The 16,191-nt window shown below is 36.9% G+C and overlaps 1 protein-coding gene across 4 annotated transcripts in view; it reads left to right on the forward strand.

Annotated features, from left to right (window-relative positions):
* The window catches only part of LOC150085171 (5-taurinomethyluridine-[tRNA] synthase subunit MTO1, mitochondrial), a 421,026-nt gene that overhangs the window by 11,075 nt on the left and 393,760 nt on the right, over positions 1-16,191 (forward strand). For all 4 annotated transcript variants that reach the window (XM_090373908.1, XM_090373907.1, XM_090373910.1 and 1 more), the window contains exon 3: positions 4,748-4,843. In XM_090373908.1, coding sequence (XP_090230034.1) covers positions 4,748-4,843 — 96 coding nt within the window. The remainder of the gene's footprint in view (positions 1-4,747; positions 4,844-16,191) is intronic.

Genomic DNA, 16,191 nt, shown 5'->3' on the forward strand with positions numbered 1-16,191 from the left:
CAGGTCACAAAGGAGGTTAGGTAGGTGAAGGCAGATTACGAGAAATCCTTGGCAAAAGATGCTAAGAAAAACAGCAAGGATTTCTTTACTTATATAAACTCTAAAAGGAAGGGGATGAATCTGATTGGTCCACTTGACATCGATGGTTCGACTGTTGATGATCCTGCTCAGATAGCAAACAAACTGAATGAGTATTTTGCATCTACATGATGCGCACATGAGGAATTATTAAGGTTTGAAAATGGCAGAAGGTTATCAAATTGTAGCAGGATACTTAATGATTTTGTAATAACTGAGAGCAAAGTGGAAGAGAAACTGTTGAAGTTAAACGTAAGAAAAGCACCTGGGGTGGATGTGATCTATCCAGTTATATTAAAGGAGGCGGCAAAGGAACTAAGCAAACCCTTAGCCATAATTATGAGAGCATCCTTGGACTCAGGGGAGGTTCCCACGAACTGGAGATGTGCAAATGTATCCCCAATTCACAAAGGGGGATCGAAGGGTGACACGAGTAATTACAGACCAGTTAGTTTAACTTCTGTTCCGGGTAAAATAATGGAGTCGCTGGTTAAAGATATGCATCTTTCATTGCAGGATCATCTAGACAAGACTGCAGCAATAATTCAGACACAGCATGGGTTTGTTAAGGGAAAGTCTTGTCTGACAAATTTGATAGGATATTATGATGTGGTTACAAAGGAACTGGATGCAAAAAATAATTTTGATATCATATATTTGGATTTCAGGAAAGCTTTTGTGCGCATGGAAGACTATAGTACAAATTGGAGCAGAATGGTTTTAAGGGTAAGTTGCTACAATGGATAAAAGGATGGTTAAGTGCGAGAAGATAGAGGGTGATAATCAATGGGTGCTGCTCTTTGTGGACTAATGTTATTAGTGGAGTCCCACAGGGTTCGGTGTTGGGTCCACTGTTGTTTTGTATATTTATCAATGATATTGATGAAGGTATATCAGGCTTAGTGGTGAAGTTTGCAGGGTTGTTAATGACAGTAATGGCAGTGTGCTACTGCAACAGGATCTAGATAATTTGGGCAGATGGGCTAAGAAGTGGCAACTGAAGTTTAACCTTGACAAATGCAAAGTACTGCATATGGGTAGAAGTAACCCCGGAGAAACGTACCCGGAGAAATGAAGTCAGATATGAAGTTTTCTGAGCAATGCAGACAGGCTGCCAGGGCAGGTCATGGGGTTTTGTCAATGATATATAGGAATTTTGCTAGCATGGAAAAGGAGGTGATTATCCCTCTGTATAAGGCAATGGTCAGGCCACGCCTTGAGTACTGCGTACAGGTCTGGAGACCTCATTTTAGGAAGGATGTAGATTTACTTGAGCGTGTACAGAGAAGGGCAATAAGATTGGTGAGGGGAATGAAGGGATCCTCTTATCAAGAGAGGCTTAAGTTCTGCAAATTGCAGTGGCTGGAGACTAGGCACCTGCGCAGTGATCTGATTGAGGTGTATAAGGCCTTGAATGGGTTCAGCACGCTGAATTCTGATGGGATCCTTCCACTTGTTCAGATTACGAACCTAAGGGTGCATAAATTCAAATTTAGAAAGGACAGATGTAGAATAGATGTGCGGAAATTTGCCTTTAGCCAGCGGGTGGTTAATTGCTGGAACAAACTTCCATCTGTTGTTGTGGAAGTTGATAGGTTGAATAAATTTAAGGAGGAACTGGACAGGCATTTGGAGGGAATGGTGTGATTTTTTTTTTTTTTTTTGGCTGATGCTGCATAAGCTCATACATTTGCTTTCTTGCATCACATGCCACTACTACTACTACTGCTACTACTACAATATATTTCCCTTCTCCCTGACAATAGAGTCACCGACAGTAACTAGCTCCTGTGGTACCAGCGCATTTTGCCCTGAAGATTGCTGCCATGTTGCCTTGTGCACAAGAATTGAACTCTGGCTTTGAGATGGGCAGCTGAGAGCTTGATGGCGCCCCCCCATTTTAATTCCTTTGAGGGCATTTACCTTACTCTTCAAACTCTCAGAGACATCCATCAGAATGCTGAGTTGGCTCCTAATTTCTTGACACTCTCTGCACCTAGCACACACACACAAAGACATCCTTCTTGGCTAGATCATGTCCTTTTCCAGAAGGTCTGCAAACCTTTCACAGGTTGCACATTTTTTAGGCTGTGATGTGTTAGAGAATCACACCCTTCAGTTTTCCTCTGAGCCACAGAACTCCCACTACTTTGTGCACATTGCTTTACTGCTCTAGTGTGTGGCATGATTTCCATTTAAATATGATTTAATTAACAATGAAAATTAATAAGTTAATAAATTTAATTGATTGACTATACTATACTTCATTATTCAATACTATACTAAGTTAATGCAGTGATATGTATTAAGCTATCTAATTTTAAGTTATACCTTACGCTATCAAGTTCGAGATATATGCTATCAATTTATGCTATACCGTAACGATCACAATGTTAAATTAGTTTTATCCTTAGCTAAATGCAAATGATATATGCCCAAAAAGTGATTGAAACTTTCAAACTACTTATTTATTACAATTAAAACATATTATTGTTCTGCACTGATGATATTCACATGAAAACACCAATGCAATAGCAGTATGAGTAGCGAGTCGTAACTTATAAAATCACTAGTTAAGTTTAAAAAATAAGCTAACAAACACTACTAAGCCTATTAAATGTATTTCTAAAACCCAAATTAATATGTTAATTAATCAACAATATGATAATAAAATTACTAAGAAAACTTACCTGTTTGCAGGAGTTCAAGAAGTCTACTACTTCATATCTATAGTCTCATTCCCAGAAATTACAGGCATCTGTAGACTAGTCATCTTTGGATGATCTGATTAAGGTGTTTAAGGCCTTGAGTGGATTGAGTAACCCAGCCTTGCTGAGCGTGAATGGCATTCTTCTTGCTGAGACCACACAAATGAGGGGGCATACATTTAAGTTCAGGAAGGATGGCTGCAGGATAAATATGCAAAGCTTGCCTTCAGCCAGCAAGTGGTTGATGGTTGGAATAGGCTTTCATCTGTTGTTGTGGAAGTGAATGGTCTGAATAAATTTAAGGAAGAACAAAGCAAATTCTTGGAGGATAAGGATGGATGAAGTGTGTGTGTGTGTGTGTGTGTGTGTGTGTGTGTGTGTGTGTGTGTGTGTGTGTGTGTGTGTGTGTGTGTGTGTGTGTGTTTTTTGGCTGATGTTATGTAAGCTTGCTTTCTTGCATCATTTGCCAATACTACTATTTCTTATTTCTTGAATTCCAACAAAATCAGGATTGCAGATCAAAAGTCAAATATACAAAAGGAATATTAAAATTCATATTTACATTACTCTGATAGCCATTTTAATTTTGTTTCTTTGTTTTTTTAATTTTGCACATGCCATTGCTGGGGTTTATCTAGCTTTGCTGGAGGAAAGGTTGTCTTAGGTCTCTAAACTGATAAGTACAAGTCAACACATATCCTTTCTCACAGGTGAATGGGGATGAAAGCTAGAGGGGCCAGCATTGCATCCCCTCTTTTTTTCTTTGCATACTATCCCATTCCTGGTGAGTAAATTTCAATGACATAAAACGCAGTTTAAGATTATTGTACATGGGTAACAGTAAGCTAAAACAGATCTTGAGGCTTCTTCCCTACCACGAACTCCAGAAATCTTTATAGGATTGACTGTATAATTCTTGTCAGTGTGGTAAACACTACACTATATGTGCAGTGTTTATTACACCGACAAATTTACCACTGAATATTCTACTAACCTAAACTGAAGTCCAAGTCAGTAGAACATTTGGTGGACACCTAGTTGCTGAATATGTAAAGAAGTGATATTATCTTTCATAGCATAACAGAGAAACACCAGATTCTGTTATAAATATAACATACTTCCCAAAGGAGAAGAAAAGTTTTTGTAGTGGTATGGATAACTTAGTCCAGCTTTTCTAGAGATTTCAACATGAACTGCACAGGATGACTATCCTCCTTCTTGGTCTCTCTTCAAGCAAAGAATTAGAACATTATTTTTTCCCCCATTACAAACAAAGATCAAATACTGATGTCTTTCTTGAAGAATTGATTCCTGAAGAGGCCTAAAGCCACTTTTATTTCTATTTGCTGGACTTTGAAGGTCATCCAGCACTGCTGCTAGATCAAAGATCAGTAGCAGCTTTTCTTCTGTTGAGCAAGAGGAAAAAAAAAATGTCATTTTGTGCAACTCTTTCTGAAGTAGTCTGAAACTGGTTCCCTCTTTTTATAGCATACTGTAATTGTCTGTTCGGATCAGGACTTAAGTAGCTAATTATATCCAGCCAATTATTGCAGGTCTTTGAGTGGTTTCTGTATGATGACTTAAGCAGAATGCCAGCTTCAGTGGCTTGCTATATGACTGTGATATGTAAGTTAAATTTTTAATAAATTTTATACGTATTATGTTTTGTTGTTTTTTTTTAGGAGCATTAGCAACTAAGGCCATATTGCCCCGATACTTATTATGACATAATAGAAAGCACTAAAACAGATCTCAGAACATATAGTTGTAATTAAATGTATATCTACATATAAATTAAGCTACTGTGGTTTCCAACCTAAGGTCAGAAAAGTAAAGTATTTTCTACCAGCATTAATATTATGCTCTTGAAATATTTTATTATTACTTTAAAATTTTATTTGTAAATAGTTAACTGCTAATATGAAGATTAATTTTCCTTCTAATATGAAACTTTTCTGCAGGTGAAATGTCATGTAATCCATCGTTTGGGGGAATTGGAAAAGGCCATTTGATGAAAGAAATTGATGCTCTAGATGGAGTTTGTGCCCGCATTTGTGGTAAGTAGTGAAATATTTCAGTTAGAGCACATTAACTGCATTTATGTACACATCTCAGATTGATGTAGCATTGGAAAAATGATGCAAGGAAGCAAATTTATGTAGCATTAGTTAAAAAAAAAACTTATTTAATATATGGAGTGCATTTCACGTCAGGTGCATTAACAGATAGTAATAATTAATGATTTATAACAAAAAAAGAGCAAAAACCAACAACTTTTATGTGCAAACTGAGAACATTTCATTTCTGTGCACCTTCTACATTGTCCTGATGCCCTCATTCCTCCAACCACAGGACAACAAACAATATCCAGTGCTTCAGATACATTATTCAGTATGTGGGTAGCCTGTGTTGATATGTATGAAAAAAGAAATAATTGCTAGATTTCTATTGGTCTGATTTCAATGAAATTTGGGATGGCTTCACAAATCATTCTAAAAGAGTGAAATAGCAAAATTTCATGTCTACTCCATCCACTAGGAGTCAAGTTATTACATGCAGATGGATAGACAAATAGAATAATAATTGTTGGCATTCTGTTGGTATAATTTTAGCAAAATTTGGGATTGCTCAAAAAATATTTATAAAGGGTCTAAATATAAAATTTCTTGAAAATTCATCTACTGGGAGTGAGTTATTATATGTGGAACATAGAAAATAATAATAAAATAATTTTGCAGATTTGTATTGGTTCAATTTAAATGAAATTTAGCATAGCTTGACAAATCTTTTTAAAAGGGGCACACATATAAAACTTCTATGACAATCCATTTACTAGGAGACAAGTTATTACATGCAGGTAGATGGATTGATATGGTGAAAGACAGTAGGTGTGTTGTGTATGTATGCTAATGTGTCCTTAAAAAAACAAGGAGATTAACCAGTATCACCTGACATTTCTTTTACCTGTTTCTTTCAGTATTTGTCCAATCCTTCCATAAATTTAGAAAAACTACCAAACTCCATAAAAGTATGAGGAAGATTATTCCAATAATGTTACAACACCCTAGCAAGATGCTCTGAAGTCACAGCTTACATTATTGAATAAAAGGTGGGATAGAATTGCGAGTTGGAAATAGTAGTAGTAGTTGTAATGGAAATGATGCAAGAAAGCAAGTTTATGTAGCATCAGCCAAGAAAAAAAAAAAAAAAAAACAGTTCACCCATCCATACCCTCCAAGAATTTGTCTAGTTCTTCCTTAAATTTATTCAATTCATCCACTTCCACAATAGCAGAAGCCTGTTCCAATAATCAACCACCTGCTGCCTGAAGTTAAACTTCCACACATCTATCCTGTAACCACCCTTCCTCAATGTGAATGCATGACCCCCCCCCCCCTCAGTCATGTAGTCACAACAAGAGGAAGAATGCTATTAACATTTAACTTACTCAATCTGTTCAAGGCCTTAAACAGCTCATTCAGATTAGAACTGAAGCCTTTCAAGGTAAGAGCAGTCTTTTGTTCCCTTCATCGACTTATGGAAATTCGACTTTATGTAAGTTTTTGCCTGCTGATGCTAACTTAAAAAAATTCGTGGAAACGTATTCTGTGTCCCATTGGAATAAATGGAGGTAATGTGAACCCAATAACACATTTTCATTTTTTTATTTTTGTAATTCATTCCAAGTCCTTAGAAGTTGAAAATTTTGCTATATTACTAAGCTATTTATCTCTCTAAAAGGTCATATTTATAATGGAAATTGCACTACCCTTTCATCGTTATCATATGTTATAAGAATCAGTTTTGAGCACCTTTGTGATATTTTACTAAAGCACGTTTCTGGAGGTCACGACCAAAAAACAATAAAATTGATTTGTACTTTCCGATTTATTGGGCTTTTCTGTTAGTGCATCTAATTATAAACGGGTAGTAAACTCGATCTTATTGCAATTATGATAATACCGATAACTGCAAATGTGTGGGTTTTTATGCTATTATGGTGAAACGAAATCACTTTCACTGAAATCTTCAATCGTATAAAAATTGATAATGATTTCACTTTCACTGAAATCTTCAATCATATAAATAAAACAAATTTTCTGAAACTTCTCTTTATTCCTATTTACGTATTACAATGATGAAGGGAAAGCGACCGAAGAAAAATGCAAGTGATGGTAGTGCCAGGAAAGGAAACAAAATTCATTTAGAAATGAAGATGAAAATGATTAACAAGTACGAAGCAGGATAAAGTTTGTCATCTATTGCTTAGAAGTCTCTTCTTCAATGGATGGAAAATCAGATTCAGAAGCAAGTCCCCCTGAGTGTAATGACCATTCAAGCAAAAGCAACAAGTATTTATAAAGTTATTAAGGTTAAGTACAGCGAAACCCAACCCAAGTTCGTGGCAAGCAATGAGTGGTTTAATAGGTTCAAGCATCGCGCTGGTTTCCACAGCATTAAAGTATGCGGTGAAGTCACCAGAGAAATTTTGTGATGTGTTGGAAAAAATTATTGATGTAGGCAGCTATTCAACGCAGCAAATTTTTAACATTGACGAGACTGCTCTGTGTTGGAAAAAAATGCCGGATCAAACATACATTGTCAAAGAGGAAGATACAATGCCAGGTTTCAAGGTGCCTCCGTAGCCAGGTGGGAAGGAGCAGCAGTGTGTAGCACACGCTTCTTGATTAGACCGGGCTTTGAGCCCGTCACCACCAAATACAGGATGCGGAAAAGTCAGGGAATGACCACCGCATATCCTGGAGCAATATGGCCTTAGTTGCTAATGCTCCTAAAAACCAAAAAACATAACAGCCAGGTTTCAAGGCATCAAAAGATAGGCCCATGCTTTTGTTTGGGACTAATGCAGCGAGAGATTACAGATTAAAATCACTGCTTGTGTACCATTCTGGAAATCCTCGTGCATTTAAGGCATCAATAAACCCACCCTACCCATGCATTTCTGATCGAACCAGAGAGCATGGATAACAATATCTCTCTTTGAGGATTGGTTTAAATGCTGCTTCATTCTTGAGGTTGAAAAATATTGTAAAGACAACGACATTACTTTCATGATTTTGCTTCTATTAGATAATGTTCCTGGACATTCTATGCATCTAGATGATTTCAATTCGAACGTGAGAGTTATATTTCTACTGCCAAACACGACTTCACTCATCCAACCTATGGATCAGGGTGTTATTTTGAATTTAAAAGCATACTATTTACTCACAACATTTTCTCAGGCATTGTCTGCAGTAGACGATGAGAAAAATTTTATGTTGAGAGACTTTTGGAAATCTTACAGTATTTACCACACCATCTTAAACATTAATAAGGCCTGGGTGGAAATTACTAAAGGTTGTTTAAATGGCTCATTGGAAGAAAATATGCCCATGGTATGTAAAAGGCTACGGAGTATTTGAAAAAGAATCATATGAAGACGTTACAGATAAGATTGTAAAGGTTGCAGAGCTACTTCACTTGGAGGTTGATGCCAAAGACGTGGAGGAGTTAATAGAGGAAGAAGAGAAGCAATTATCTAACAAATAACATATTGACTTGCAGGCAGCAGTAGTGAAAGAAGAAAATGCTGATGAAGCCCAAGATGAAACAAATGAGCAACTGAGACTGTTCATTGCCAGAGAGAGATGGCAATGGCATTTCGTGAAATTGCATCGGCAATAGCGAGGTTTGAGAAGATGGGTCCTGACAGCAAGCGATTCTTACAAGTTAACAGAGGGGGTGAATGATATGCTTGCTTGCTACAAAGAAATCTACGATGAAAAGAAAAAACCCACTGTCCAGTCATCCATTAGTATGTTCTTTCGTAGGGTTGAGTGGCCGACCCCCTTTTAAATCCTCACAGCCCTCAACCTCCACAGTGGCGTATTTATCAGCTGAAGACATCGATTCTAGCAATGATGCTCAAGAGGTAAAACTTGCTGACGTTCTGCCTGTCTCCTCTTTTTTTGTAATTTTATAATTTTGAAATTTTTAAAATTGCACGCGTTTGTAATTTTTTCTGCACATGAGATAAAAAATTGAATAAATACAATAAATAGTTCTATTTACATGTTAGTTGAACATTTCTTTTTTGATTCAATCAATTCAGCGAACACAGTTGCGAGTGCTGGGGGGAAATTCCCCGACTTACGTAGCATTCTGCGGAACGCACCCTTGCGTAAGTTGGGGAGTTCCTGTACTCAATATGTGGCCTAACCATGGCCTTATACAAAGGAATGACTATTTCCTTATCAATGCAAAGTTTCTGTATATCATTGACAAAACACCATGAATTGTCTTGGAAGCATGTCTGCACTGCTCAGAGAATTTTATGTCTGGCTGCACAATTAATCCAAGCTCTTTTTCATTCTCCACTATTCTGAGTGTAGTACCACATAGTTGATAAGTTATTCTGGGGTTATTGCTACCCATATGCAGTACCTTTCATTTTTCAATGTTAAACTTCAATTGCAATTTATCAGCCCATCAACCCAATTTTCCTAAAACTTGTTGCAGTATCTCACCCTGATGACTGTCATTAACCTCCCTGCCAACCTTTGTATCATATTTGTATTGGAAGTTTATCAAACTGTAACGGGGTGCTTAATGATTTTGTAATAACTGAGAGCAAAGTGGAGGAGAAATTGTTGAAGTTAAATATAAGAAAGACACCTGGGGTGGATGGGATCTATCCAGTTATATTAAAGGAGGTGACAAAGGAAGTAAGCAAACTGTTGGCCATAATTATGAGGGCATCCTTGGACTCAGGGGAAGTCCCCACGTACTGTAGATGTGCAATTCACAAGGGGGATTGAAGGGTGACACGAATAATTACAGACCAGTTAGTTTAACTTCTGTTCTGGGGAAAATAATGGTCACTGATTAAAGATGCAGTGCAGGATCACCTAGACAAGACTGCATAGGTGCACTATAGTCATAACAGCTAAAGCGCAAATGAACAATCATAACACGCAGACACACAGACACACGACTGCAGTAATAATTCAGACAAAATGGGTTTGTTAAGGGAAAGTCTTTTGTGACAAATTTGATTGGATACTGTGATGTGGTTACAAAGGAACTGGATGCAAAAAATAATTTTGATATCATATACAATCGATTCCAGTTATTTGGGACACATCGGGACTAGTGCATTTTGGCCTGATTAAGTGGCTGCCCCAATTATCCGAAGTTTCACGTAAATAGTTAAAAATACAATGGATCCCCACTTTACAATTGGTTCACTGTACAATAAAATCATGTTACAATGGACTCACCATAGTAAAGTACCATTCACTACAATGTGTAGTAAGTGCCGGGCATTGTGATCACGTTTGTGAATTGAATTTTAATTATATTAAACAGCGTTTGTAATTAGTGAAAATAGGAGAAATATTATCCACAGGCTATAAAAGTAAAGACATATTAAGCACAAATTTTCCCTTTATTACCTTACCAATTAAAAAATTAAATGATATGTGGAAATCAGAACAATATACATGATAATCGGAATAATTAATACATACTGTAATATGTACATACTAACTAGTTGACATTTCTGTTCACTGACATTTATGGATGGGGGTTAAAATTTAAAATAGTAAAAAGATAAGCAATCAATAACAAAGAACACAGCACACACAAATTGCAAGTAACATGATACGTGCAAGTGAGAACAGAGTAACAAGTTACAAAGCTTTAAAAATAGGAATGAAGAGAAGATTCTGAAAATTAATTTTTTTATATGATTAAAGATTCCATGGAAGTGTAAACACATTTCACCATAATAACCCTCAGAATTCCAGCTGTCGGTATTATCGCAAATTCATTAAGATCGAGTGTACTATCTGTTTATGATAGATTGCACTAACAGAAAAGCCCAATAAACGGGTGACTGCTAATTGTTTTTATTGTTTTATGGTTGTGACCTCCAGAAATCCATGTGGTATGTTCGGAGACAATCGTAAGGTAATCTTCAGTGCTGCAGTCTCCTCTCCCGATTAAAAGGCATGGTGTCCCAAATAAGCGAAGTAAACCCTGGCTATTATCTTGATTGGGTTCTGTTTTTTAAGATTTGCCCCAAATAAACGGCTGCCCCGATTAACAGGTGGTCCAAATAACCGCAATCCACTGTTCTTGGATTTCAGGAAAGCTTTTCACACTGTTGCACATGAAAGACTACTGCATATATATTGGAGCAGTATGGTATTAAGGATAAGTTGTTACAATGGATAAAAGGGTGGTTGAGTGGGAAAAGACAGAGAGTGGTAATCAATGGACGCTGCTCTTTGTGGATTAATGTTATTAGTGGAGTCCCTTAGTGTTTGGCCCACTGTTGTTTTGTATATTTATCAATGATATTGATATAGGTACTCATATATCAGGCTTAATATTGAATTTTGCTTTATATTGAATTTTGCAGATTATACAAAGGTTGGTGGAGTTGTTAATGACAGTAATGGCAGGGTGTAACTGCAACAGGATCTAGAAACGTTGGTCAGATGGGCTGAGAAGTGGCAGTTGAAGTTTAACATTGACAAATGCAAAGTACTGCATATGGGTAGAAGTAACCCCAGAGTAACGTACCAACTCAGTGGTACTACACTTAGGGTGTTAGAAAATAATAAAGACTGGGAGTTATTGTGCAATCAGATATGAAGTTTTCTGAGTGGTGCCGACAGGTGGCCAGAGCAGGTCATGGGATATTATCAATGATATACATTGGACTGCTACTTGTTGGAGGCCTCATTTTAGGAAGGATATAGAGTTGCTTAAGCGAGTACAGAGAAGGGCAACAAGATTGGTGAGCGGAATGAAGGGGTAGACTTACCAAGAAAGGCTTGAGTTAAATTGCAGTGTATGGAGACTAGGCACCTGCAAAGTGATCTGATTGCGGTGTATAAGGCCTTGAATGGGTTGAGCAGTCTCAATTCTGATTCGATTCTTCCTCTTGCTCAGATTACGAACCTGAGGGGGCATAAATCAAATTGAAGAAAGACAGTTTTCGTTGTGGAAGTTGAAAGCTTAAATAAATTCAAGTTTGTCAAGGAGGAATTTGACAAACTTTGAGAGGGGAATGGATGTGTGAAATTGTTTTTTTTTTTTTTTTTTTTTTTTTTTAAGCTGATTCATACACTTGTTTTCTTGCATCACATGACTCTATTACTGTTATTATCTGCAAACTTAGACATTACACCTGATATACCCTCATGAATATCATTGATAAATATTGGGAAAAAAAATGGACCTAGCACTGAAAACTTGGGAACTCTGCTAATAGAGAGGGTCCTAATAACGTAGGAGATCCCTATGTTATTAAGGACTTCCTCCAAATCCAGGGATTGTCGCATAATTGTAACCAAGGTTTGGCTTATCTCTTTTACTGCCTTCCGTAATATAATTGGATACATTCCATCTGCATCACGTGCCTTTTTTATGTCCATCCTTAACAGTTTCTCCTCCACTTTCTATTTAGTTATCACAAGGTTATTTAGTTCCTTATTAGAGTTTGATAAACTCTGGCATTCTTTGCCAGAGACTTCCCATAATCTGCTTTAACTTGCCTAACCTCCTCTGTGACTTGATTACAGACTAATTTATATCTACCCTAGGCTTTTGTATCACCGGACAATTTATATGCATCCCTTGGACTTCTCTTCTCTGCCACATGTCTTGATAGTTCATCTGACATCCATTTAGTTCTAAGCCTTGAACAGTAATTTTTTGTTGGTATGAAAAGCCTAGTAGCTTCTTTGATTACTTCCCTGAATACTTCTCATTTAGAATATGCTGTTGGTAACATCATCATCAGTTGCACACAATATAAAATCTCTCTGAGACCTCTGTAGTCACCTTAAGAAAGCAGAAGCCTTTCCATCTACCCTTGACAGTAGTTATGTTTTTAATTAAATTCCACATTGCTACACTGTAACTGTTGCCACCCATTGGGTCTTTCACCTATGTCGTCTTTTACCTGCAGATTCTTAATGCATGAATGATCACTGCTGATAACTGCTATATGGTACCTCCGTAGCCAGGTGGGCAGAAGCAACAGTGTGTAGCACACGCTTCTTGATTAGACCGGGGTTTGAGCCCATGATCCACCAAATAGGGAGGATGCGGAAAGGTCAGGGAATGATCACAGCATATCCCCGAAGCAATATGGCCTTAGTTGCTAATGCTCCTAAAATCCAAAATAACAATAACAGCTGATAACCAGATGAAGTGTATTGCTTCCTCTTGTTGTCTCTCTAACATGTTGCTGTAGTAAACAGTCCTTCAATAAATCCACAAAAGTCTTGGTAGCTTGCAAGTGACAACCCACAAGTTCCATCAATATCTGGAAAGTTAAAATCCCCCATTACAAGACATTCTGATTTACTGACCCACTCTATTTCTCTGCACAATTGTTCATTGTACTCATCAAAGTCATTAGGTCTATAACACACTCCTACTCTCAGTTTTGTTTTTCCAGTGCTTCTATCTCACCAAATTGACTCAGTGATGTACTCATCACCCATGTCAACTGGATGCACTGCCTTAGAATTAATATTCTTAACTAAGAGCATAACCCCTCCACTTCTTTGCCCTGTCTGTACTTCCTATATACATTGTACTCTCCGTATTCAAATTCAGCATCACTTACGTCTGATTGACACCACATCTCAGCTGTTCCTACAATGTCTGCATTCAGCGACTTAATCAGTATTTCAAATTCTTGAAATTTGTTTACAATGCTCCTTGCATTAGTGTACATGGAAGTATGCATGCATGTGTCCATACTCTTAGTTACCCTAACACAGGTCATGTATTCTTTTTTTTTTTTTTTTTTTATGATGACCTACAGCTAGGACTGAAATCCCAGACACCTTGCTTTCCAGGCTGCTACATGTACCAATAGTAATAGGACAAGAATCACTTTCACATCTGCCTGCAGCTCTAGTTAAACTATTAGTCTGTGTATCCTCCACCCAAAGCTACCGATTTTCTGACCCACCTATCATTGCCTCGTTAGCATCAGCGAATATTCTTGCACCCCTTCTATTCAAGTGTATCCCACCTCTGTAAAAACAGTCTCTACTGTTTAACAAGTACAGATCACGCTGAGAAAGTCCACACCACGAGCCTTGTCCAGGGCCAAATTGATTGACAAGGCTGTCAACATATACTCTCTCCTATCATGTCTGGGCAGAATTTTATACACTTTCAAATTCACCCATAACTCGCAACATTTTGCCAACATCCATGTATTTGTTAGTAAGTCGTCAGATCTCTTACTTTTAATATCATTAGCATCAACATGTGCAGCTGTATCACCTTTTGTGCCTTTAAAATATATCTGCTCTACAATGTCATCTACTTTTGCCACTGGCAGATATTGATTGGCAGCTATTAACATGCCCCAGTCCTATTCAGCCTATCCTTCTTGCATATTTCCCTGATAATAGATTCACTGAGAAATTGCTCCTGGGAGACCAGTGCATTCTGTCTTGAAGATTGCCACTATGTCGTCTGATGCACAAGAGTGAGCTCTAGCATTGAGTTCGGCAACTGAGAGCTTAATGTGCCCTTCATTTTAATTCTTTTGAGAGCATGTACTCTTCAAACCTTCATAGACGTCTATCAGAATGCTTGTTGGTGCCTAATTTTTTTCACACTCTCTGCACACACAAAGACATCCTCCTTGGCTACATCATGTCCTGTTCCAAAAAAAACATTTTTTTTAGGCTGTAATGCATTGTAGAATCACCCCCTTCAGTCTCCCCCTCCCGAGCCACTGCACCCCTCTACTTTGCACCTGTTGCCTTGTTGCTCTAGTCGGGGGCATGATTTCTGTTTAAATGTAATTTAATTTTAACAGTGGAAATTAATGAGATTAATAAATTTAATTGATTAATTGACAACACTACACTAAGCTAATAATTCCTAAATGCAGTTATATGTATTATGCTATACCGTAATGATCACAGTGTTGAATTAGTTATATCCTTGCAAAAAAGTAAAAATTTCTTAGTTAAACACAAAAAAGATAACTTACTATTCCTTTTCACTACTCGGTACGTGCTATGATATTTGCACCAAAAAACTGTTCCAGTGTGTAATGGAAACATTGAAAGAATATTTTAAAAAATTCATGAATCATTAGTCAAAATTATTATAAATTGCTAACCTCAGCCATACTAGTATCAAGTTCTCAAATTATATTTGAGAAAAATTTTTGAAATTTTATTTATTTCTAGAATCACAGCATGACCTCGTATACAGCATCCCGTGCAAAAATTGCGACGCTGTTTATGTAGGATCTACCATGGGAGTGGCACAGCTTCGAGCAAAACAACACGAAGCTTCTGTGCGGGCGGGTCGTTCAAATGCATCGGAACTTTCGTTCCACGCAATAAATGAAAGACATTCATTCAGCTGTAATGAAACAAAAATTATAAATATTCAACACAACTATCACAAACTACTTATTGCAGAAACCTTAGAGATGAAACTACATGAAACTTCAATCAATATCCGTAGGCCATTCCTATTGTCCGACGATTGGTCACTTATACGCATGCATGAAGAACAAACACTACAACATAAGACAAAAGTTTCGAATTAATTGTGAGTTGCTGTATTCCTGTGAACATGATGCCCGAAAAGTTCTAGTCCGACTTAAGGAATGTAGAGAATAATCCCCCCCTTCCCCCCTTATCTAATTTTATTAGACCCCTAAATTTAACTCAAAAGTCCAGCTGTAGGACCAAAAGAAATAAGATGTCCCACCGGGTTTACAAAATAGATATCGCCATTCTCAAGACTTATTAGCGAGTTGGACTAGGAGGGTTGGAAAAGAAGCTTCCTATATCTAAAATAAATGATTTATAATTATTTCTAGAATAAACAAATAATTTATTCTTAAAATAATTTAAAAATAAATAAATAAAATTTTGTAATCACACTAAAAATATTTATATTTTCTCAAAAAATTCATTTTCCTGAAATATAATTTTGGTCATTGTTAACGATTTTCAGTAGTTAACCATTATTAGTAATACTCATGGGAGAAGGGTGGCAGCACATTAAGAAATAAATATTATTATATTTCCTTTGGGGTATTTGCAGCTAACATAATAGCTGCAACTGCTATTTTTCCACATCATTGTGAAATGGCCTGGATTCAGTTCTTTTTAGAATGGGAAAAAGTTACACCAAAAGAGTTTAAAAATCCCCTAGAATTTTTTTTTTTTTTTTAAACTTGAAAACAGGCAGACTGTTCATAGAATGTGCACAGTAAAGTTAATAGCCTTATAATAGCTTCACAAAATGAGAAATTGATCCTATTGGGGGGGGGGTCATTTTTATGTTCAAATGGAAATGCAAAAGTAATTGAAGTAATTTTACATACCTGTTC

Source organism: Mastigoproctus giganteus, chromosome 5, assembly GCF_048544385.1.
Source record: "Mastigoproctus giganteus isolate SK-2022 chromosome 5, ASM4854438v1, whole genome shotgun sequence".
NCBI classification, from domain to species: Eukaryota; Metazoa; Arthropoda; class Arachnida; order Uropygi; family Thelyphonidae; genus Mastigoproctus; species Mastigoproctus giganteus.